Source organism: Pristis pectinata, chromosome 15 (genome assembly GCF_009764475.1).
Source record: "Pristis pectinata isolate sPriPec2 chromosome 15, sPriPec2.1.pri, whole genome shotgun sequence".
In the NCBI taxonomy this organism is placed as follows: Eukaryota; Metazoa; Chordata; class Chondrichthyes; order Rhinopristiformes; family Pristidae; genus Pristis; species Pristis pectinata.
The window spans coordinates 11,628,912-11,654,859 of NC_067419.1; the positions used below are offsets into that span (position 1 = coordinate 11,628,912).

The 25,948-nt window shown below is 40.8% G+C and overlaps 1 protein-coding gene across 12 annotated transcripts in view; it reads left to right on the plus strand.

The window, feature by feature from the left end:
• LOC127578216 (ataxin-7-like protein 1) overlaps positions 1-25,948 on the plus strand; it is a 204,053-nt gene that overhangs the window by 99,893 nt on the left and 78,212 nt on the right. For 7 of the 12 annotated variants that reach the window (XM_052029948.1, XM_052029950.1, XM_052029955.1 and 4 more), the window contains one exon: positions 17,734-17,775. The exons of the other annotated variants lie outside the window; for them this stretch is intronic. In XM_052029948.1, coding sequence (XP_051885908.1) covers positions 17,734-17,775 — 42 coding nt within the window. The remainder of the gene's footprint in view (positions 1-17,733; positions 17,776-25,948) is intronic. 12 annotated transcript variants of the gene reach the window in all.

The following is a 25,948-nucleotide window of genomic DNA, read 5'->3' on the forward strand; positions in this document are numbered from 1 at the left end:
AAGTTCTGGCAGTGATTAGGAAGTTGGGCAGTAGCTGTGGAAAGAGAAATGGAAAGAGAATTTACAGCTGGAATTTGCTGGGAACTACCAGCGTTTATCCCTTGTGAGTTCAAGAAGCTCAGGAGCCCCTCTGCAAAATGTGGTTGTGCTGAAATTGATGGTCAGCCTCTTCTGGTGACTTTCTGGTTGTATCTTGGTGTTAAATGCCTCACAGGTTCAGTGGCACAGCATAAACGTGCAGAATTAAAATAAATTAAATTACATTAAATTATTATTTTTTAAAATTTAATTGAACTTAGCACAAGAAGCCCAAGCATCTCAGTGCAGATGAACAGCTGTTAGAGAAGTATATACGCAGATTCTATTTTTAAAGATTCTTTTATTTAATGTTTTTGATTGTTTAAAGTTGCGTTTTATGATTGATTTTTGTATTTATTGTTCCTTAATATATCTGAACAGCGGAAACATTCGGATGCACTCAGAGTCCTTGATGGATAATGACACCTGGCAAAGCTGAGTTGTCAGCTGTTAGAGATTTGTGGGGAGGGCTTGTTCTAGTCCACCAGTGTAAGGGTATTAGCCTGGAACCTCTATCCCAACAACCATGCTGATGATAGGACTTAACTGAGTCCCATGAGGAAGCATGAACTTCCGCACACTTCGTAACTCTCAGCTGGGAAGCATGCATGTGGAGGCTGGCAAGGTTAAAACTACAACGAGCATGGCAGTTCCCAGTAAAATGAATGGGAAGCATTGACTTCCAGGAGAAAGGTGAATGAGTCAGCTTTCATTATTTATCTGTTACTCTTAAAATTTCTAATTGTTGTTTAGTATTTGAATGATTTTAGTCCATTAGAAAACTATTTATACGGCACGGTAACAGACCCTTATGGCCCAACGAGTCTGCGCCGCTCCTCCCCCCATGTTGACCTACCCATACGTTTTTGGAATGTGGGAGGAAACCAGAGCACCCGGAGGAAACCCACGCAGGCACGGGGAGAATGTACAAACTCCTCACAGACAGTGACGGGAATTGAACCCCGATCACTGGCACTGTAACAACGTCACGCTAACGGCTACGCTACCGGACTAAAAGTTGAACATTTCAATATTATTAATTTTTTAACAAGACTTATGTGTAACTAAGTGTCTTTGAGCACTGGTGAGCCTGGGGCTGGGGTCTCACTGGCTGTTAAAGCCATTCTGTTGGTGCTGCACAGGATCACACTGAAGTGTGGGGAGCTGGGCTTCCTGCAGAGTTTGTACCTCGGGGCCACTGAGGAACAAAAAGTGCAACCAGGGGCAGGTGGATGGTGACTTCAGGGCATCAGGAAATAGACCTTGTTATGTTATGCAAAGCTGTTCCACCACCAGGGCCTTGCCATTTTGGATCTGTTCCTTACTCCAGTTTCGACATGTGGGTGGCGGGCCACTGGCAGCAAGTTCTGGCCTGTTGTTTCAGGTCAATGATGTTTCATCAGGATTGATGCAAGGTTTTTGACCTCAAGTATTGTCTATTTCTCTTTCCATGGATGCTGGTTGAACTTCTATGTCTTTCCAATATTCTCTGTTCTTCCAGTTCTGATAAATGCACTTTATCCACTTCAGATGCTGACAGACCAATTGTATATTTCTAGTGCTAACTGGCTAATTTCAGACACAGCTTTTTACCTTTTCATTTGCATCTCTTCCCCTCTCCCACTCCCTCCTTTACTCTCTTTCTGATTGTCACATGCACATTCCCACGTAAAGATTAACAGCGATTTTAAAGAAGCTCTTTTTGTGACTTCTTTAGCAAATTTTAACAAACCCCTGTCAGAGGCATCAAAATGTATTCATACCTGGTTCCACACCATGCCATTGCTATGGAAATGATAGTTCAACCTGCTACCGCTTTTTCATTCCAGGAGCAATGCCTCTTTAAGTGCTGCTCAGTCTGGCAGCAATACACCTGGTTTTGCTCTCGGGTATCTTCAGGTTTAACTCTCAAAGTCCTTAGAGCAGCATTGCAGTTTTGTAATTTGTTCAGGTAAATGTATGTGACAGATTTATAATAATATTGATCATCAGTAACGTGAATTGGTGATGATTGGGTTAATCTGAAGGGTCACCTTATGTTGAGTCTTGAATTCTTAAACTGGGTTCATTCTGGCTGTTCTGCTGTGAGGCTATTGTTTTTTTTGCACCTAACAAATGACTGTCCATGCCTGATCAGTAGCGGAGAACTGCACTGGTACTGGCATGTGTAAGAGGGTGATTTGTTGACAGACTTTCACATGTTATTGCCTCGTGAGTGTTTACCCAATGTGGTTGGTTTGTGCACACTAGATTTAGTGTACCCAATGAAGCCAGACTGATCACTGAATTTTTAAAGTTCTGCACCTGAAGATTGATAAAATATTTTAATTTTTATATTGTTTCTTCAGATTTTGAACAGAGCAACTCCAGAAAAATGCTATTTTGATTTTGCAATTTTACATTGAAGTTTCCAGTAGATCCAGATTGAAACTCAAAATATTTCAGCGCTTTATATTACAGAGGGGCCAGAAATAACTAACATTGTTGATTTTTATTTGGAACTCTTCATGATATCAGGACATCCCAAAGTGTTTTTTTTTATCTTTAGCAGCTCAATAATTTGAAGTGTTGGGTTTTGTGGATTTTTGGCAACTCATCTGAACACAACAAATCCAATACAGCAGACAGCAGTAAGATAAATGGGCAGCTGATCTGTTTTAATGCATTTGGTTGAGAGGATAAGTATTAGCCAGGGTATCATTGGAATTCTCTGCTCTTTGAATAATGTCATGAGACCGTTTTACATCCCTAAAGGACTGATGGGGCCTTGCTTTAACATTTCATCTGAAATAACTTTATGAATCCAATGTTGGTTTAACAATGCTTAGAATATTTTTGCACATACTTGACTGGTAAAAAAATGTTTTTCTGAGTGTGCTCAGTTGTTTCTTTCTCATTATCTTTACTTCGATGTGTTCTTCAGTCATCATTGGTTTGCTGTGGTTGCCTTCAGATGACATTTAAAAAGATTGCATCTCTCTGTTTCTGTGACTGTTTCACTTTCTATACTTTGATATTTTTTGTGATTAACATCAATTTGTTTTGATCTCTGATTTTCTGAAAGTGATAGCAGTAGCTATTTTTCAATCTTTTAGGCCACTGAACATAAGAAAATATTTGAACATATAATATGGAGTGCAGTCAATCAAACATGCCTTGGCTACTTGCCCTTTGTACTATAAGTGAGTTGATTGAGGAAAATCATAGTGTTGTTGCATCCACAAGCATGTTTTTTTAAAATGTGCAGCCAGGTTAAGGGAGAGAGCTGGTTTTGGTGCTTACCTCCGTTTAAGAAAAAAAATTGGGTTTCTGCCTGTTGCATGTACAGAATAAAAAAGTGAATTGGTAGGGAGCACTTGAGAGTTGCCTTGTTCAGACAACAACAGTTGGAAAACAGCAGAGTTGAAGTGCTTTTCCAAGAAGAATTCTGACTTACACAGTGTTGTTCTCATCTGCAGGATGTTTCAGAATACCCCAGCCAATAGAGTACTGCAGCACAGTCATAATTGCAGTGTGTGGCAAAAGTGGCAGCTCATTTGGCCTCAGTAAATATGAAGATGAGTTTGAAATATCAGGTTTTTTTTTTAGCTTTAGTTATGCTATAAGTGAGTGCTTGAAATCTATCTGAGAATGTTACCATGGGATTTTCTTATGCCCAGCTTGAGCAGCTCACAGGATCCTGCTTTAACATAGCATTCAGCACTGAAATGTCTGTTCAAATAATATGGTCACATCTCGCCACTGGTGCTTCAACCTCCTCACCTTCTGCCTTAAAGAACCACTGAGCCAAGGCTGAGATGTTAGTGCTGCATCATGTTTTGAGGGGCCACAGCAATGATTCCCAACACAGGTCATGCAAACTGCTTGTTGGCAGGGGAGGGCAAAGATTAAAAGGGTTTTGCAAAGTTTTATTAAAAAAAAGAGCTAATTTAGTAAGAAAATTCACTCAATTTTTAAAAAAATATACTTGGCATGTTGCCTGATCTGGCAGTTAGTGTGCTACCAGTACACATTTCCTTAAAAGGATTGACTCATGACAGTCATCAAGAGTGTTTATTGACCAAATACACGTTGGCCTCTCATTCAAAAAGGTTTAGAACTGCTGGTCAACTGTCTTACCACAAAATGCCTGCTGAGATATTAGTGTTCTGGCATCTAGCTGTCCAAATGCTCGAAATTATTTTGCTGGTGAAAGATTTGTGGTTTAAGTGACAATGTTTGTCTTTGTGGGTCCACTCTATGTTTTCTTGTTCCTCCTCTTTTACTGACCACATGAATGTAGGCCAGGTATGAACCACAAGTAACAGCATCATTCTGGTGTCTTCTCCAACGAGTCTGTTTTTATCCTACAGTACTCCAATGCATTTTCTGCTGGAGTTGCATCAGGAACAGACAAGATGATGAAGGGAGGCCTATTGTGCCCAGCGGTGCACTTCTGTACCAGAAGGAAACCACAAGAAAAAATCTGTGTGTATATGAGATAAAAATATGTTTAAAAGTTGCATTGTTTTTGAAATAATCTTGCCCATATTTCTCCATGCGACTTAAGCTGCTGCTATCATTTGTCCCATTGGCCATCCGGATCCTTTGAAACAGTTTGAGGCTTGCACAACAGAATGTTAAAATTGCATTGTTTTCTGACTTGCATCATAAGACTTCCATGCTTGCAATAATCACAAGGCTCTCAAATCAACAATGTGTAGCAAGCATCACTGACACCTCCTCAGTTTTTGATTTACGATGTTTTCTTTGCTCCCTATCTGAAATATTGACTGAGTGCTGGAATATTGCTCCACAAAACATTTCTTTCAGGTTACTGATGGGTGGCTGCTTTTACTGGTTGCACCAATGTTTTTAATGTTAAACTTAGCAAGGAAAAGATGTAAATGATAAGTTGAATTAAAAGCAGAAAATCCTGGTCATGGATATTGGATATCCCTAAAGGGAAAGACCCAAGTTCAAGCCTTCTTGAGAATCTTTGTATTCAATTCTGAAGAAGAATTACACCTAAATGATTAACTATTTATTTTCCTTCAGGCCTCTCATGTATTTTCAGTATTTTGGCATTATTAGCTGTGAAGCAGAGGAGTCCAGGGCTGTAGCAGAAGTGACCTACCAGGCAGCAGGCTGCAGTCCAGAGCTCCTGATTTTGTGTTATTGTAGCCAAAACAACAATTTATATGCAAATGCTTGGTCATGCTTCTACCTCCACACTTGAAGAGAGATTGAAGTTGAAACCGATTCCTGGCTTGGGAACTCACCAGTATGAACACGGCAGTGGGGAAATTTCTTCTGGTGACTGGAATGTCACCTGAGCTCCCCAGTTGTGCATCTTTAGACTAGGCAGTCTCTTGCAATGTGGTCCTGGGCTCGGTCATCTGCTAGAGTCCTGCTCCAAGCTGATCAAGGCTTTGCAGACTGCAGAGCCTTTCCCACTGTAAATGGTTGGCTCCTCTCCTGAATACCCACCCTTCAAACCAGTGAAGCACCACCACCCCTGCACCTCCTCTTCCCCAGGCTCGCAGGCTGACTGTATTATGGAAGCTCGCTGTTCCTTTTAACAACTTTCAGTGCACCAGAAATATCTGGAAATTCTAAGATGAGGAAGAGTGTTGGAAACAGAGAACTTTTATTTTGTAACTGCTGTCAATTTATTGATGTTTCCCCTTTAGTATTTCTTTCTTTCATCAGTTACTAACCCACTTCTCTGCAACATAAAAGATGCTTTCTTTCCTCTAACTTTTCATAGTTCTGATGTAAGTCAACAACCTGAAATATCACCTCAGTTTTTTTCTACAGAGGCTGTCTGATCTGTTAAGCATTTTGCAGCATTTTCTGTTTTTATTTCTCTTACTCATAACTGAATTAGTTAATATTGTTGTCCATTTCTAATACCCTTTGAATTGTACCTTCCTTGTTTTTCCCAAACCACCAACAAGATTAAGGAGTACTGTGGAAAGGAGGCACTTGCTGTAGAATTGAATGTTGCAAGGTCATGGAATCACAGAAACGTACAGTACAGAAATGGGCCCTTACGGTCCACTTTGTCCATGCCGACCGAGATGCCTCTCTATGGTAATCCTTTTTGTCTACATTAGACCCATATCCCTCTACTCCCTTCCTATCCAATTACCTGTCTAAATGCCTTCTAAACATTGTAATTGTATCTGCCTCCACCACCCCCTCTGTCAGCCCATTTCAAATATTCGCCTTAATATTAAAAAAATCTACCCCATAGATCTCCTTTAAAATCCTCCCCTCTCACTTTAAACCTGTGCCCTCCAATTCTAGACACTCTGCCCTGGGAAAAGGATTCTGACTATGTACCTCTGTGCCCCTCATAATTTTGTAAATCTCTATAACTGCATCCCTCACCGTCCTACGTTCCAGTGAGAATAAACATACCCTATTTGATCTCTTCTTATGACAGCCCTGCTTCAGTGGTGTTTAGCTGTGAGTGTGGGTGGATTAGATTTTTGTCATCAGGAGCTTGTTAAGAGAATGTGCCCTGTTGGTCTGAGCTTCTCACGGGCAAGATTGAAAAGGGAAGTAGAAATATGACTCGCCTTGCCTCCGATGACACATATTTCCAAGAATTCTGTTACAGCGGGGATTGGTATAGCTGTAACCAAAACGTGCGAAGTCTGCCCCACCTGGGATCCAGTAGTTAATCTGTGAAGTCGCACAGAATTTCCAAGATTTCTTGCTGTGTGAATTCATTGGCCAAATGCATGTGTAGCTGAAATCTTGCCTTCTAGATTTCACCTGCTCCCCACAAACACAGGCCAGAAGACAGATGAGTCAGTGCTGGAACATCACGTTCATTGGGGAACTCACCAGTGTGGCACAGGAACAGGACTGAAGTACAGTGGTTTGGATGCGACTAAGCTGGAGTGCTCGCCCTCCAAGCAGAAAGGCCTTGAAGTGCCGCTGGCGGTGACAGCCAGCAGAGCTTCAGAGAACCTGCTCCTATCTTCTGCTTCTCATTAAAGCAAAAACTTCACGCCAAAGACATGAACATTCCCTTCTCGAAAACAAAAGGCCCCATAAGATATTGTATTGTTCATTATTTATCAGAGCAGCAACACCTGATTGCTTTCAATGCAGAGTGGATGGATTTTCAGTTTGGCTCCTAGAATCTACCAGCCTCAATGCTGTTGGATATTTTTCCTTATTTTAGTTGCCTGGCTACCTTTGTGTTATGCCACTTGATATATCAAAACAAAGTGTTCTCACTGATATTTAAAAACCAGTTTGTTTGAGGATTGAGTTTTAGTTGTTTGCTTGGATACCTTGAGCACGTAACCTGCGGTGATAATTCAGCACAGTGAGGGTGTGCTGAAATGATAAGTCAGAGCCTTAACTGTCCATTCCAGTTATTCAAATATCGATGAAATCTCCCATGTTGTTATTCAAGGAAGAGCAGAGAGTCCAGCATGTGTTTCAGCCTACATACCTCCCTTGATCAAAACCAACAAGAGCAGATTAACTGATCATTTATCTCATAGCAACATTCCACAAACAGCAATGAGCTAAATGATTGTTTTTGTTGATATAGTAAGTGTCGCTGCTCTGAAAAAAATAACTAGCTTTAAGCAGAGTCTGTAAGATGACATTGTGTTCATTCTGCAGCAGTAAGATTGAAGATTGTGACAAGTAGTGAAACTTGAACACATGCAAATATTTCAACTTCTCTGTTGTGTTGCTGTCTCAATTTTGCTCTGGGAAATGTCTTACGTATTGAAGGTATGGATATCACCTGAGGTCTAGTTCTCTGTGGGCGATCTGCCTTTTGCAAGCTACCCAAGTTTTCATTCTTCGTGCATGGATTTAAGAAATGCATGTTGGCAGGCAAGATGGTGTAGAAGTATCACAGGAGTGTCTAAACTTAACCCCATCCAGAAATGTACCCTGTACATTGTTCATGCATAGGCCAAAGTATTCTCTACAATGGTTAGAAAGTGGTTATAGCCTTATACCACAGAATGCAATAAATAAAAATGGGGAAAAAGAAGCAGCAGATGCTGGAAATCTGAAATAAAAACAGAACATCAGAACTGTTCGAGCAAGGGGTCTCCGATCTGAATCATTAACTCTGTTTCTCTTTCCCTGACCTGCTGAGTGTTTCCAAGATTTTCTGTTTTTATTTCAGATTTCCAATCGATAACCATTATAGAGAAATCAAAGTTTTAATATCTTGGCCTATGCATGAACAACATACTGGGAAAATTACTGGATGGGAATAAGTTTGTATACCACTGTGATGCCTCCTTGCTACAAGAGCCTGCAAACATGGGTTTCTTAAGTTAGTGCACAAACATGTTCTGTTTTTATTGGCACATAATGCAGATTGCCTCCCCGCCAATTTTGGTAGGTTACTAGACAATTGAAACTTACCAGAAAGTTTGACCTATATTAGACATTTGTTTGCTCACACATTTGATTTCAAATCTCCCATTGCTACAAGTGCACAGGATGTTAGAATCATTTTTTATATATCTCTGAAAACTGAGTTGAGTACCTTGAGGATGTTTCACCATTGCAGGCCTCTTGGAGAAGTCCAAAGCTGTACTTCTCTATATTCCAACCTGTCAGCCAAGTCACTGAAGAGCATATGCTTGGGGTTCTACTTTACTATGCTTTAAATGAATCCTATCTTTTGTTTTAGTTATATTGGATCTCTTTTTTGTCAGTGTTTCAGCAGATTAAATTCTGACCTTCTGCCCATTTTATAATCAAGTGACTGATGGTTAAATGTAGTTGCAGCTGAAGAAGTAAATTCCAAATTTATTGTGTGGGATTGTTACTGGTCTTTGAGGGATTACATTCTGTGATTTTAACTTTCTCTTACGCAGTTGCTCTGAACTAAGGGTGATTTGGTTCCACTCAGATTCTGTGGGTTCTGAGGTGGCTAATGAGAGCAATGTGGGAACAGTGGACTCTTGTACAGATGGTGGCTGCCAGGGTGGACAGCGGTAGTTTGTGAGGTGGTGTGCTCCTTCCGTTGCTTCTATGAACTCAAAGCATCCTACTTCCTGACCTACAATAGAGCAGTGTTCAGGTCTGTCACTTTTGGGGTTGTCCATGAGGGTGCTGACATTTCAGGTTCTGAATTTCATGTTGTGAAGATATCTGTGCGTGGTTTTATTTAATGTCAGGAAGCCACCACACAGGCCAAATGGAGCAAGGTCTTTATCCATTGGCAAGGGGGAACAAGGCAAATGGAAGCTGGGCTCTGCTGTGTGGGTGCTAATGGTCACACATGAAGGTGGGCACATGTGTAGCCGCTATCCAATACATGCCATCACACACATGCATGCACACACGCAGGCTCAGGCACAGGAGCCTTTGCCCATTTGTTCCCTCGCTTCTTACCCAGTCACCAACACCCCAGTCAGGCTAGATGCAGGACCTGTTCCTGGCACCCTGCTCTGCCCGCACACTTACCCAAGTTCCCGACCCCCAACTCCGGCTGCATACCTGGCCCACATTCCCAACTCCAGCTCCCATTCACTTTCCCTGTACCAGCACAACGTTTTAGCCTTTGTGAACCAGCAGAAGAAATATTCGTTGTTTTGTGTTCACTTTTGGGCTGAGTCATGTGGAGGACAATTGTACCTGCTTGACTTAGCTGATATCAAATACCACAGCATGCTATTTGGAACTGGTGTTCCTGGCCTGTTAGACAATATCCCAAGTGAAGCACTACGTTTACTTGAAGAGGAAAGCCTTTTTACTTTATACTCTCAAATTAAATCAAATGCTATCTGAGTTAAATGAGCATTGGTTCAAAGTTTACAGCAGCTCCATAAATTTAAAGGACAATTCCTCAAAAATAAAGACTCACCCAGACCAGAAAATAAAAGGTCAGGATCTCTGTTTCAACGGTGACTGTTAAATCTGGGACTGACTCATACGTCCACTTATGTTCTTGTATTTCTTGATGACAGAGAAGGAATCCATTCAGCCCATTCAGTCTCTGCTGGCTCTCCTGTTCCCCACTTAGTTCCTTGTAACCAATTTGCTTTCGTTAACAAATGCTCACTTATTCTGGGGAGTTTACAGTAGAGAATTACCAGCATGTCTTTGCGATGTGGGAGGAAGCCAGGGCAGCTGGAGAAAACCCACATGATCACAGGGACAAAGTATAAACTCCACACCCACATCGCCACTGCACCATCCTGTGCATTGCCCAGGTTTATTGACAGATTCAGAAGGCTAAATCTGCCAGTTCACTCGGTTCAGTCTTCTAAAGGTTTTCCAGTGAGAGCAGGTGTGGGATCCAAGACCGTATTGATTTCAGTGGGTATTGTAAAGCTGTGGATTAGGAGGCAAGTGGAAAGGTTTGTTACTTTGCGTTCCCAGTTCCCCCATCTTCATTGCTTTCATACAGTTTCCACACAGATGTATCTGAGATGCTTTCCTTCTTTCTGAACCACGGTGTATCAGTGGATCATCCCTCGCAATTTGCGCCTCTCCAACAAGATTCCACCACCAGATACGTTCCCTTCATAAGTCCCTGGTCGTTGTTTCATCTCCCCTAATTACTCCTTTAGTCATGGCTCTTTTCTAAGCAGCTGCAGGGGATGCAATTTTTATTTCTTCCCACATTCCAGCGACCCTAAGAGTCCTTCCAAATGGAGCAGTGATTCCAAACTAGTGTGTTGCCTTCAATGTTCATAGTGTGGCTTCCTCTAAACTTGAGAAACCAAACACAGATTAAGTGACAGCTTTCTGGAGCACTGATGCCTAGTTGGCAGGGGGGACCTTGAGCTTCCCGTTGCACTCCCACTTTCCCTCCCACTGTCACTCTGACCTATTTGTCTGTGGCCTCCTGCACTATTATAATGAGGCCCAACATAAGGAACAGAACTTCATCCTTCTGGGCACATTGCAGTCTTTTGGACTGAATATCGAATTCTATAACTTAAAGTAACTCACTTTTTCTGTCTGTATCAGAACTGACCAGCATATCGGTGATTATTGGTTCAATTTTTCTCTCTCCATTAGCACCATTTGATCTGCTGCGCTAGCCCTACAGCCTTGCATTTTGTAACTTCTATTCTCCTTTGTTTGTATCGTCACTCTTGAACTGTCCTCATTGCATGGCTTTTCTGTTTCTTTGTTTACAATCTCTCTCTCGCTCTCTCACTCTCACATCTCTCTCCCCTCCACCCTGCCTCCAATGTATCATTGACCGTATGAGCTCATATACAGCTTATCCCCATTGCAACCCTGGCCTCGCTGTATTGGAGATATTCCCCTTGTCCTATCCATCCTTTCCAACTTGAACCCAATTTGTTTTCTCTCTTTCCTAGTTCTGATCAAGGGTCTGACTGGAGTCATTAATCGGATTCTCTTTCCAAGGATACAGCCTGATCTGCAATTGTTCCAACATTTTCTGTTTTTTATTACTTAAAAGTAGTTTTGCTTTCATTTCATGTTTTTAATTATTTTAGTGTTTTAAGTTTGTTTTTTAGAAGCTTTAAATAATTTTTACAATTTGATTTTTTAAAAATTTTAATAGTCTTTGATTGTCTCTGAATGTCAGAGGCTTTCGCGTGCTATTAGAAATTCCTCATATAATATAAAACAGAATGTTCTGGAAATAATCAAGTGATCAGGCAGCATCTGTGGAGAGAGAGTCAGAGTAAACATTTCAGATTGATGACTTTTCATTAGAACGGAGTACACCTAGCACTTCCTATTTTATTTTTTAGATTTCCAGTCTCTGCAATGTTTTGCTTTTTGAATACGTCTTTTACTCTAGGGATTGCCTCGTGTTAAAAGATGTCAGTGGTGTTTTGATCATGGGGTTTTCTCACTGAATTTCCAAAGACCCTGCCATCACGAACATCACAGCACTGAAGCCCTGCATGCTTCCAGCCTGCATGAATGATTGTCTGACACGGGTGGATCATTGGTGGTGCTTCTTGAGGGGGGACTGAGTCAACAAGATCTGGTCCAAAATACCCTAATCTTGACACCATCTTCTGCTTTGGCAGTCCCTTGGGGGTTGAGGATGTCTGGCTTTCACTGAGATAGCTGTTGAGGCCTATGTTGGATCTACAGACTCTGCCACAATGGGGGCAGGTAGTGCTTGAAGAGTATGTGGTGGGTAGTATAGGAAGTGCTGCACTCCTTCCGCTGTTTTTATTGGGCTTTTGTGGGCTCGAGGTTCTCATTGCCTTTCTGGAAACTCCTTCTCCATTGTCAGTAAGGGTGCTACATGTTTTTTCCAGAAGTTTTGAGAACACCTTGAAGCATTTTCTGTCTTTCTAATTGTGTTTTACCATGACAGAGCTCGATGTAGAGAGGCTGTATTGGGAATCTGGTGTCAGGCATGCAAACAATGCAGCCTGCCCCATTGGCACTGGTAAATGTAATTTGAACGTAGGGATGGTGGTCTGGCAGATTATGGTAATATTAGTCCTGCCATCACTTTTGGGGGATATTGCAGAGAATGTGTTGGCAGTACCTCCCCAGTCCTTTGATATGCTGGCTGTAGATAGTCCATATCCCTGAAGCAGGGATCACTTCTGCTTAGTTGAGCATGAGCTTTTTTACCTGGTTGGAGGTCTTCATTTTCACACACTTCTCCTCCAGTGTTGAAGGCCATGTTGGCACATTGTCCTGGTCCTTTGAGCTGGCTGGCTCCTGCTTGCTGTCAAGAACAGCAATATCAATGTTAAAACATCTTGGTACCTGAGCTGTGAAATCAGAGCGACTTTCAGGTCTGTCGCTGCTGTGGTTGAGATTAAATATTTCTTTTGTAACTCTGAGCACCAGCGTCAATTGTAGTGTCACTCTTGTTGATTTGATAAAAGTCAAGTACTGCTTCCTGGTCTACTAAATACCAGAACAATAAGAACTTCCTGATAGAAGTTTATAAAATGATGAGAAAAATAGAGTAGACAGCTGGTATCTTTCTCCCAGGGTCGAAATGTCTAATAATAGAGGGCATGCATTTGAGGTGAGTGGGGGAAAGTTCAAAAAAGATGTGCGGGGCAAGTTTTGTTTTTACACAGAGTGGTGGATGGCTGGAATGCACTGTCAAGGGTGGTGGTGGAGGCAGATATGATAGGGGCTCTTAGATAGGCACATGAATATGCAGGGAATGGAGGGATATGGACCATCTGCAGGGAATGGAGGGATATGGACCATCTGCTTGGTCCATGAAGCAATTAGGTGTCATTAGCTTAATTAGTTCAGCACATCCTAGGCCGAAGGGCCTGTTTCTGTGTTCTAAGATGAGATAAATGCAATGAAGGTAATGTTTTAATATTTTTGAAAGGCCTTTGAAAATGTGTTAGTTGTCTCATGGCTAAGCTCACTTGGGACAAAAGGAGTAGAATATATATCATCAGAAAATGAAGTACACAGATGCTAAAAACCTGAAAAATCAGGTTGAAAGTGCTCAGCAGATCAGGTGGCAGCCTTGAAGAGGGATGGATATTAAGTTGACTACAAACAAGAGAGTCAGGGTTTATTATGTTCTATTCAGCCTGATAAAAGATAGGAAATGATGTTTGACAAGGATCAATGCAGTGAGCACTGTTCACCATTTAAATCAGTGATTTGGATTTGGAAAGCAGACACACAACTTCAAAATTTGCAAGGGATAACAGATAAGTTATGATTTATAAGGAGGAGGAGTGACAAATTATCATGTTGATGGCAAATGAACTTCAATTATAACAAGTGTATGATGCTTTATTTTGATTGGAAATTGAAAGGGCCAGATTGACTTTGGAGAGTAAATGTTTATTTGGGGTAGAAATGCACAAAAATCACACAGGTTTAAAATATCAATGAAGTAAACAAAGCGCTGGTCCTTTGCCTGAGGGATAGAACTGAAAATTAGAAAATTTATTGTAAACCTTTACAACCTTGAATAATTTACATCTAGGGTACTGTGACATTCATACTGCAAAAAGGTTACTCAGGTTGTAGAGAAGGTCCAACTCTTCTTTCCACTGCAATTTTTTTTCTTTCTCAAAGCAAGAAAGTGATCAATCTCTTAAAACAACTTAGCATTTGATACAGGTCCTATATTTCTGTTCATGCTGCATGTTTTTCAGATTATATCATAGTACATGAAGACCATTTATCTGGAGCTAGAGTGTCCCTGACATCAAGGTTGCTCTCAAAGTCTGATGCAGCATGTGTTTTTCAGTAGTGGAGTAAGTTTGCAAGCATTACGAAGTCAGAACGTTGGTATTTAAGTGAAGATGGGTGCAGCAACTTGAAAACAGGACTGGAAAATTGTATTCGGATGAATGTGTTCTGGTTTTCTCCTGTATTATTATTATTATTATTATTGTCACGACATAGAAGATGGCCATTTGGCCCGTCAAGTCTGTGCCAGTTCCCAGATCAATCTCATTTCCCCACTTATTTTCCCTGTAACCTCTACTCTCTTACATGCCCATCAGCTCTACCCTAATTCTCCAACTGCCCACCTACACTCTGGGAGGAGGAGGAAAGGAAGACAGAAGTAATTCTTGTGTCTGCAGTTGTTCATTGTTTCTTTTTTCCTGCCTGCCTTCTGCATTTTGCTATTATTTATTAGCAATGGGTACGTTATCCAGGCTACATAAATTGACCCACCTCAGATTGCACTGAAACATGATGGAAACCTTCTTGAACCACTGCAGTGTTTGTTATAGATGGTGCTCCCGTGACTAGAATAAATGGGACTTCCAGGATTTTGATCCAGTAACAATAAAAGATCATCGGGATTGTGTGTAACTTGGAGCCGATTGTATTCTCAAGATAACGTTATTCTTTCCCCTGGTTGAGATCTCAGAGCTGAGCTGACATGTGATATAAAGTAAGTTCTATTGATCTATTGCAGCTCTTTCATATTCAACTGGCAAGCTCTTGTCAATCTTATTATTTCCTACAAGTAAATTTTGTTGTGGCTTTTCTTAAGGAGGGAAACTAAATGTTAACACTTTGTATCTGGAAATTATACTCTTAAAATAAATTCCACTGTTATTCATATGTTCAAGGACTTTCCCCCGTTATGTTGCCCACCAGATTCCCATTATAAACAGATTGAAGTTTGGTGTCAATGATGTTTGACATTGTCAGCTGAAAACTTGATGCTTGGATGAAATAGTCTTCCTGCAGAGCATAACCTTGTTTGACTGTGGCCAGTAGTCATGTCACTGTGTCAGTTTGCTTCTTTTAGAAGCCATTGCTATGTTTAGAAATTCTTCCATTTCTTAAAGTAACTCCTTTTAAATATTCCAGATATGTGATTTTCACATCCAGCAGCCACTTAACACCATACCGCAATACTATGTCTGGAATTGGCAGTCCAGTGACTAGACCTGAGATGGTGGATATTGTTGTTTCAATTTGCTACATCACCACTGATTCAACATTATTTAAAATGCATCTGTGCTTTGTATTGAGTACATTCATCATTGGGCACAAATTGGGTTTGTCTCTATCTCAACAGCAAGCCACTTCTTCTTCACTGTGGCAGCACATGTCAGTATCTCAGTGCTATGCTGTATAGGCTGCTGCTTAAGCTTGTATTGCTTTGGTAGTACTGAGGGAGAGTTACACTGATTGTGGTGCTGTCTTTTTGTTGAAGTATTATACAGAGGCTCCTTGCAGCCTGTCAGGGCGCCCACTGAACTATTTAAAGGGCACCATAGTTACCCTGTGATCCTGGTCAGTATTTATTTTCCATCTAACCACAAAAATAGAGTGCTTACTTTGTTGATGTTGGTGGGAGATTCGCTGTATTTCTTCTATCTCAACGGTTATTACATTGAGAATATCTTAACCTTTAAAGTTGTGTACTTTTAAAAAGCATACTGTCTGTGTTTAAACAACGTGCATTTTGAAGTGCTCTAACATTGGTTACTTTTGCAAGGTAGAGGCCATGTGTTGAACTGGGGCAGTGCAGTGGGTGATTGAGAGAGCAGCCATTAGTTTTCTAACCCACAAACAGTCCTGCTCACTGGTCCAATGAGACAATGCCCAGATTGCCAACAGCCTCATTTCTGGTGCCAGAGGCTTGACACCTATTTTCACTGTTAAGCTTACTCCAAGCCCAGAGGACTTGTACGTGCCTCACTATCTGCTCCTAATATACTGTAAAAAGGTTGGGTGATAATGAATAGGATATCAGCTGTCCCTTTTAACATTAAATTTGTATTTTTACGAACACTGATCCTTTTTCATGCTCTCTTAAAATTCCCTGTGCATCTAACATTTCTGTGTAAACAGAACCTCCTGCTTCACTGCAGAAGTACTTTGTTGGTTACAACGTTCTTCACAATGTTCTGTGATGCACTTTATTAATGTGAGCCTTCATTTCATTTTGACAGTGATTATACACTGTAAAGCAGCAGTTGTCATGCAAACCAGTTCACATTGTTCCAACACAAGGAGGAACTCTCAGGTCTGGTGCATCACTGCCAGATTCAAGTGCTCCATTTGTGTCTGAAATCTGATGGGGAACAACACTGGATTTAAAAAATGAGAAAAGTGGAATGAAATTGGTGGAGATCTCCAGCTGCATAAAACCCACTTTCCTAATTCCACTCAGAACATCACAACTGTCAGAGGTCGGTGGTTTTTATCTCGTTTTTCAGCCTGGAGTTGTGTCTCAGCGATAGCACCCTTGCCTGTGAGTTGGAACATCATGTGATCAAATCATACTCCAGAGATTTGAGCGGATAATCCAGACGAATGCTCCAGTGCTGTAGTGAGGGAAGTGCTGCACTTTCAGAGGTGCTGTCCTTCAGATGATGTGTTAAATCAAGGATTCATCTACCCTCTTGAATGGATGTGAAAGATCCCACAGCACAAGTTGAAGAAGTGCGTGGAATTGACCATGGTGTTGTACGTAATACTTATCTCTCAACCGTCACTCCGAACAGATGATCTAGTCGTTATCTCATTACTGTTTGGGTTGAGAGGACTTGCTGTGTATAATTTGACTCCTGAGTCATCCACATTACCACAGTGACCACAGCTTCTCAATTACGGTTTGACTGTAAAACGCTTTGCGATGTCCTGAGAAAGACGCTATGTCTTTTGAATTGTGGCCACCTCACACAACTAAAAAGATGGTACGCTAACCCTTTGCACCTCCTAAAGGATGTTAGTGTATACAGATGATTAAAAACCTGGATTTATTTAGTCACTCTTTATCTTTTCTGAATAAATATTGTAAGTTAATTAAGTTTGCAAATTAAATTGTTTCTCTGTTTGAGAGTCGTACTTGAATCCAGATAGTCCCTTTGATCTATCAGCTTTGTGGTCTGCTCCACTTGTTAAATTGTTACAATTGTTGGGTTGTGTCTTTTTCATTGCTCTTCCCCACTATTGCAATGCTTCTACTGCTTGGAGTCAGTAATGACTGAGAATCTCACTCTGCAATGGGACAAGGACTTTATGTTGTTTCATGTCAGAAATTGTGTGTGCCATCTGTAAATGGAATTTATTTGTTGTTTTATAAAGCTTATTTTTACTCTATAATAAAACTGAAGTAAATTAGCAAGTCATTCTTTGATTTTTTTTGTTGCTTTTTTGGCCTGAGTGTGTGGGTCAAAAAAGTGTGTTTAAACCTTTGTTTTTTCTCACCCTCACATTTTTAATGAATTTTTTTTCTTCTCCCCCTCTTTTTAGGTCTCCCCATGCCACACACCATTCCCCGGCCAAAAGGGCAAGGTAGGTGATGTGCTCCCAGGCCTTTGCCACTGCTGCTCTTGAACCAGTTACTGGGTGGTGTGTGAGAGCAGCCTTGAGCTGACTCATTCAGTAACTTTCAGTTTCTCTCACTCCCTCCCTCTGGGGGAATTCACCTGATTCCTGGCTACCTAGTTGTGGGAGGGGAGTTGCACATGCTTGCCTGTGTATGGGTTGGGGACATGTACATACTAATCCACCACTGAGCTGTTAATTATTAACTATGAGCTTTTAATTGATGGGACACGCTTGTAGTGGGCAAATGAACTGTGCCATTTATTTCCTGACTGTTCCTTGCTCCCGCTTAGCTCCCCCATTGATATGTAGTCTTATTTTCCTTAAAATACATGGCTTGGGTACTTTGCCAAAGAATTGCCAAGGCTCTTTCAAAGAACTAGTATAAGCACATTGAGACATATGACTCCTATCTGTTCTGTATCATTGTGATTTTTTAAAATGTTGAACTTGCTCATTTAAGGCAGTCAGATTTCTCCCCCTTTCCCTTCTCTTCCCCCTCCCCCCCAGCATTATCATCTTCATCCCCACTTTTCCTGAAGGTCCATGTCATGATTGGGCAACTTTCTCATTGGCTCCAGTGCATTCCTGGTTCCTTTTCCTGTTGGAGCCTGGAAACTAATTACTGGCAGGTTATTTGTCCAAAGGTGGCCTAACAGTCCAGTCTTTGGCTCTTTATATAACATCCACAATAACAGTACTGGCTATAAATTGGGAGCAAAAATTGCTGGCTTACCATCTGCCTAATCTAAGAGATGCTAAGGTTGATTGTAAAAGAAATAAAGAAATTGCTTGCATGTAGTGTTTTTAACAACTTCAGGGTGTCCTGAAGTATTTTGTATCCAATGACATTTAAAGTATACGGTTATGAAGGGTGACAATATTATTTACATCACTCTCCCACAGACATCAAATAAATTGTTTTAAGTGTTAGTTGAGGCACAAATATTGGCCAGTACCCTGAGGAAAGAAGGTTCTTGATCGTCTTAGAATAACGCCATGGGATCTTTTGCGGCCATTTGAGAGGCCAGCTGGCTCCTCTTTTTAATGTCTGACTTGGAGGATAGAGTGCTAACATTCTTGTAGCGTTCAACTGCTGCCATTGGTGAAGTTAGCACATCCCTCACTGACTTGGGATTGAACCTGATAACGTTTGGCTTGTGCTGCTAAATGCATTGACTTGTGAGTGCTTCAGAGACCCCTGGTGATCAGATTTCTTAAAAAGGGAGCACTGTGCTGCTCGGCTGCGGAAATACAGGTTTCATTTGATTCTAACGCCTTTCAGGCTGCAAGTGCTTAATTTGTACCATTGGTCCAAAAATAAAAATTCGGAGAACTTCTTTTCCACAGGATATAAATGTGTCACTGTATTTTGTGACTGTAGTTGTGCCAATAATAATTATAGAAAATCAGTGCACCAAGAAATGGAGTTCCCTGGAACAGCAAAACTGATTCAATCTTCAGTCTTCCGGAAATGTTAAATTCTGTTGAACAGTGTGCTAGTATCATAATGTCTATAAAATCACAGTATTTACCTGTGCTTGACTCATGACTGTATCTGCTTATACCAACAGGGACAAATAGTTGTATTAGAAACTTTTTTTAAAATTGCTCTTCCGTAGCATTTTTCACCATCCTGACATGTTCCACAATGTGTTACAACCACTGTTTTAAGGTAGAACCAAGTCTTAAACTGTCAATTTTAAAATGGAATTTAAAAGAGTCACAACCTGCTTTTATCTCCAAGCTCCCCACTTCACAGTTGTGTAGATTATTAAAATATTTGTTATGGAATGGAAATGTTTGTCTTTTTTAGCTACTGTCGATGGTTAATGAATTTACACATTTCACACATTTTTCACCCAATGAGTGGGTGTCAACAGCCTTGCAGAGTTTAGTTGACTAACGTGTTGTGTTGTGCTGCATTTTTCATTGCAGAAAAGACAAAGTATACTGTGGCATGAATATGGTTTGTGGTAGTTGGGATTGAGTAGTTGAGAAGCTAGATCAGATGATTCTGTCAGCTGTTTTTATTTCTCGTTCTGGGTTTCTTCATGATCACATAGTTCTTGGCCTGACAGCCTAACTTTATAACTCTGACCTCATTTCCAATCCATTTGAACCCTGGTACAAGTCTCAGTATTGAACGTGAGCAAATAAGCAGATGTGAGGAAAGCATTCTTTTTTTGTTGGCTCTTGGTGCATAATGTATTGGTTTGAGAAAAACTGAATTCCTTGCTTGATGTCCCACGGACTCTCTGTTAGCAATTAAAATTATTTTCTTGTAATTCCTGGACTTAAAAAGAAATTGAAGTAGATCAAGAGCGAATATAGTAGTAAACAAGCTTTGTGAAACCTGCCATTCAGATCAAACAGTCTTTCACCAATTCAGCTCCTAAAAGTAAGCAATATAATTTGCTTATTTGTACTCTGATTTAAAGTTGTCTTACTTAACTTCTAATCCTATTGACGGTTAAAATAAAATGATACATTTCTGGAAGAGTGCATGAGGGAAGGCTTCTCATATGTGCTAACGAAATGAGCAAAGTGCAAGTGTTTGCTCTGTTTCCTGTGCGTTTGCAGTATTGTAAATGAAGCATGAGAATTTGCACTGGTTTCTGCGTGTTGGTGCTATTCTATCCAATGCATGAGTATATCCCTGGTTGATACGTGTTAATGATATTGTATTAAAATCTTGAGGGTGTCCACTGGTCACAGCATTTTAATGATATTCTAATCATAGTGGGTTGGTTTCTGGTATCATCTTGTGCTAGTGATATTGTAATCTCAGCAGCTGCCAGAAATTTCCCACTGTGTTAGTGATTCTTATAACTATTAAAGCAAGATTTCCTCTGAGCACTGTTTCTTGCTTAAGTTATAAATATATTTATTTGGCACACTTTTGCAGTTCCACTGGAACTATTGTGCAATGTGAATCTCTTCTTCTGTATTCAGATACTCTGTCTTGATTAAGTTTCCTTCCACACCACCAGCTATGGCATATGGCTGTCTCTCATGAAGCAGACTCACATATTTGGTGTGAAATATGCAGACTTGCATATCTGGGGGCTATGCATAAATATAACTTGTTATACATAGCCCCAGGCTGAGCCAGCTTTCAAAGAGCGGAAGTGTTTATGGATATCTCTGGCATACACAAATGCTTTAAAATAAAAGTTGAAAAAGTATTTAAAGAGTAAGTACTATCAAATTTTCATAAAATGTTGAAGTACAATATATTAAAACACTTCAAAAACTCCAGAAAGTATTAGATTTAAATTAACAGTTCAATCGGAAATATGTATTCCTTCTCGGTCACAGCTAGCCCTCTCAATTCAAATGAATGGGTTCTCTGTTCCTGTGCCTTGTCTAAACTGACGTAGGTTCAACAGGTAGATTTGAAGCATAAGTGCTGGGAAACTGCAGGCACTTATGCACCGTCACTGTAAACCCTGAGGAGTCTAACACCACAGGGCAATCAGTAAACCTTCACAATCATGTGGGGAAATTTAGGACTCTTGTGTTTATCCAGAGTTGTAGATTTAGTTTAGGGGCTCTGCAAAAATGTCAGCATTCCCATGCAATGCTACCAGTATTCCTGTAGAATATTCAGACCATCACTGTGGAAGATGCTGGACTCTGCAGCCACCTCACTGAATATTTACTTAGTGCACAGGTACAGACCTGTATAGTCAGTCCTATAATTCGGAGTACGTACATCATTCATTTGCAGTTCCTAGTAGACAGGCACGATTGTTTTTTGTAGAATATTTCAAGGATGTAAACAAAATACGAGCAGGTCCCTCCAACCTGCTGTGCCATTCAGCAAGGTTGTAGCTGATCTGACCTCAACATTTTCCTGCCTGTTTCCCATAACCCTTGATTTTCCAATAAAACATGCCTGTCTTGACTTAGAACGTAGTAAGTGATTCAGCCTTCCTGGGTGAGAGAATTGCAAAGGTACACAAACTTCTGAGAGAAGAGATTCCTCTTCATTTCTCGCCTAAGTGGGTGTCCCTTATTATGAGGTTCTATAATCCTTCATCAGCGGAAAGGTCCTCTCAGCATGGTCCTTGTCAAGACCCCTCAGGACCTTGGGGTTTCAATAAGATTGCCTCTCCTTTTTGAATATAGGCCCATCTTACTCAACCTTCACCCACATGATCCCTTCACCCCAGTAACCAGTCTAGTGAACCCTGTCTGAATTGCCTCCATTGCAGGTATAGAGACTAAACTGTACACAATATTGTAAATTTGGTCTCATTAAAGCTCTCTACAGTTTCAAAAATGGTTGTGCTCCATCCGTTTTGCAATCATAATCAACATTCCATTTGCCTTCTTAATTACTTATGTCTGTATTGCTAACTTTCTGTGTATCATGTACAATGACACCCAGATTACTGTACAGTAGTATCCTTTAATCTCTTTCCATTTAAACTTCCATACTTTACTTCATACTAAAATATGGAAGTTTCCATATTCCTACTAAAGTGGATAACCTCTTATTTCTCCATATTTTATTTCATCTGCCTGATTGTTGCCCATTCGCTTAACCTACCTATATCCTTTGTGGTGTCTGTGCGTTCTCCTCACAACTTGTTTTCCAGCCCTGCCTGACTTTGTATCATCAGCAAATTCAGCTACGACACAGTAGGTCTCTTGATCTAAGTTACAAAATCAATTTAAAAAAAAATAGTTGTGGCTTCAGCCTTGTAGATCTGAAGATGGCCGATGAGGCCAGTCAAAGATTAGCATGCTCTGTTGCCACTTCGGCATTCATTTCCAGCTGTGATAGGGTAAGCTTGCGTTGTTGATCTGGTCCACAACACAAGCTTCCTGTCAATTTAACTTTTCCATTTGCTGTCACTGCTGTGTAGTTTTAGCTAGAGTTCTTTGAAATGGGTTCTCACTGAGTGATAATCTTGTATGATTTGGTGGTAATGTTGAGTTCTTCATGTTTGTCCTGAAGACATCTTTGGAATGCTTCCTCTGCCTTTCTGTTGAACTGTCTGCCAGGACTGAAACCAGAGAAGAAGGCTTGCTTTGGGATCTGGAGCTCTGTCAATATGACGTGGCAAGCCCTGTGAAGATGATTGTAGCATTGTCATGTTGATGTGTTTGCCAAGGTATATGGTAAAATGCGATTTTTTGCTTAAGACTCGGAGATCCTCTGCCAGAAAGCTCCCAATTAGCAATCCCCAGCTGTGGTAATTCCGGTTTGTGTGGAATCCCTGGAGAGCACTAAGCACCTCCCACACCTCGGAAGACGTCTAAGAAATGACTGACGTCGACTAAGAAACCAACCCATGTGTGCAAATGCTTTCATTGGTTGCTTGAGGAAACTGGAATTTGATGATCACAATATTAGATTCAGAACCAGGCTCGTGGTTCATCATGGAGTCAAAGAAAATTTACAACATGTAAGGAGGCCAGTTGGCCATTTTGTTTGTGCTGGTCGTAAAGGGGCTAATTTAACCATCCAGCATTTGGCCTGTAACCATGCATGTTATGGCTCTTCCAAATGCTTTATAAATTTGATGAATGTTTCTGCCTCTTCTATCATGTCAGGCAGTGAATGATCTCAGTGAATGATCAGTGAATGACCTTTTCATCTCCTGTATATCAATTACTGTAAATCTGTTCCTGATGGTTTTCATCCCCTCTGCTCAGGGAAGTAGATTTTTTCTATTTATTTCATTTAAGCACTGTATAATTTTTTTTTGGCTCAGTTAAGTTTTGTTAGCCCCCTCTGTTCCAAAGGAGAGGACCTTGGTTCTCCTCATAGATACATTTCTCCAGTCCTATTTAGAACTTTGTAAACTTCCTTTGCACCTTCCACAGTCTTTCCTGTAATGTAGTGACGAGAACAGTATGGTATGCAATATTGAAGCTGTGCCTAACTAGAGTTGTATGCAGTTCTAACAGAACCTCCTTGCTTACATGCTGCTTCTTGACCAATAAAGGAAACCTTCCTTATGCCTTTTTAATCACCTTATTGACCTGTCCTGCCATCTTTAAGGATCTATGAATGTACAGTCCAGGGTCCCTTTGTTCCTCCACATCACTCAATATCCTGCCACTTATTGTATATTCAATAACTGTGCTTCCCCAGATGCGTTATTTCACTTCTCTGGATTAAATAGCAATGCCCATTTTCTTACGCAACTGACCGGACCATAGTCCAAAGCGTTTCTTCTTACAGCCAAACAAATGATTAATTTTTGCATCCACTACACATTTCTTTATCATTACCTCAACTATTCAAGTCCAACTTATATAATACAAAAAGAATAAAGGACTGACCTGTGTTTATTCAGATATATGGTCCCCTCCCTATTCTGCCGAATTGGAATATGGACAGTGCGCTGGAGGTGCCTTAAGGCAGTGGAGAAGTATCAACAGTGCTATCTGTGGAAGATCTAAAATGTACACAGACAACATAAGTGTCCTCCCCAAAGTGTCCATTGAAGCATAATATGCCTTAGATGTTTTATGTAGCCATACAATACTTATTGCATACCATTTTAAATTGTGCATTTTTAAATGCTGTTTCTATTTACTTATGCTCCTTTCTGGTCATATACTGATAAATTAAGCATGTATTTGAACAGTTTGGTGTTTCACAATTATATTAGTATTTTACATTGAATACTTTCATCCTGAGAATGTTTAGACTACGAAGTATCCTTTACTAGTGGGGAGGCTCCAGGAACCCTCTCAGACTACACTCCCTGGTTCAGTGGTAGCATTCTTGCCTTTGCATCAAAATGTTGTGGATTCACCTTTCAGTCCAAATGCTTGAGTATGTTTTCAATACAATTCTTGCTCTGTAGTTTCTTTATTCTGCATGCATTTTTATTATGCACCTGACATTTATTACATGCTGTCCTTTTCTGTTTCATTTTAATCTTTTAGCTATTTAACCAGCTTTGGATGCCCCTTTCCCTTTCATTGTAATATGCCTGCGTGCTTCCAAATTATCTTCGCTCACTTAGCAGTTAACCTGCCAATTTTTGTTTCACCATCGGACAATACAGCACAATACAGGCCCTTCGGCCCACCATGTTGTGCTGACCTTCAAACCACTCCTAAGACTATCTAACCCCCTCCTCCCACATATCCCTCTATCTTAAATTCCTCCATATGCTTATCTAACAATCTCTTGAACTTGACCAACGTACCTGCCTCCACCACCACCCCAGGCAGCGCATTCCATGCACCAACCACTCTCTGGGTGAAAGACCTCCCTCTGACGTCTCCCTTGAACTTCCCACCCATTACCTTAAAGCCATGCCCTCTTGTGTTGAGCATCGGTGCCCTGGGAAAGAGGCGCTGGCTGTCCACTCTATCTATTCCTCTTAATATTTTGTACACCTCTATCATGTCGCCCCTCATCCTCCTTCTCTCCAATGAGTAAAGCCCCAGCTCCTTTAGTCTCTCCTCATAATCCATACTTTCTAATCCAGGCAGCATCCTGGTAAATCTCCTCTGCACCCTCTCCAACGCTTCCACATCCTTCCTATAATGAAGCGACCAGAACTGTGTGGTCTAACCAGAGTTTTGTAAAGCTGCATCATCACTTCGCGATTCTTAAACTCAATCCCATAAGCTTCCTGAACTACCTTATCCACCTGTGTGGCAACTTTCAGTGATCTGTGAACATGAACCCCCAGATCCCTCCGCTCCTCTACACTGCCCAGAATCCTGCCATTTACCTTGTACTCTGCCTTGGATTTTGTCCTTCCAAAGTGTACCACCTCACACTTCTCCGGATTGAACTCCATCTGCCATTTTTCTGCCGTCTTTCACTCCACTTGTGTCAGACCTCCAGTCACCTGACTGAAATCAACCCACTCCCAGTGGAATATTGTCACCTTTGAACATTCCAGACATTTTCCATTACCATTCTAAGTCTAATGTTATTGTGACCACTTTTTCCAAAATGTTCTCTCACTGAAGTATTTTCCTCTTGCCCACCTCATTCACCACATATCTATTGTCTAAATTGTCGAGAGCACTTCTCACCCACCAGAAGTCAAAATGTCAAAGATGCAAAAGGGAGCCATGCCATTCTGGTAGCTTGCTAATCAGTGGTTTAAGTTTTTAAAGCACTGATATCTGGAAACGACTGTCACCAGCA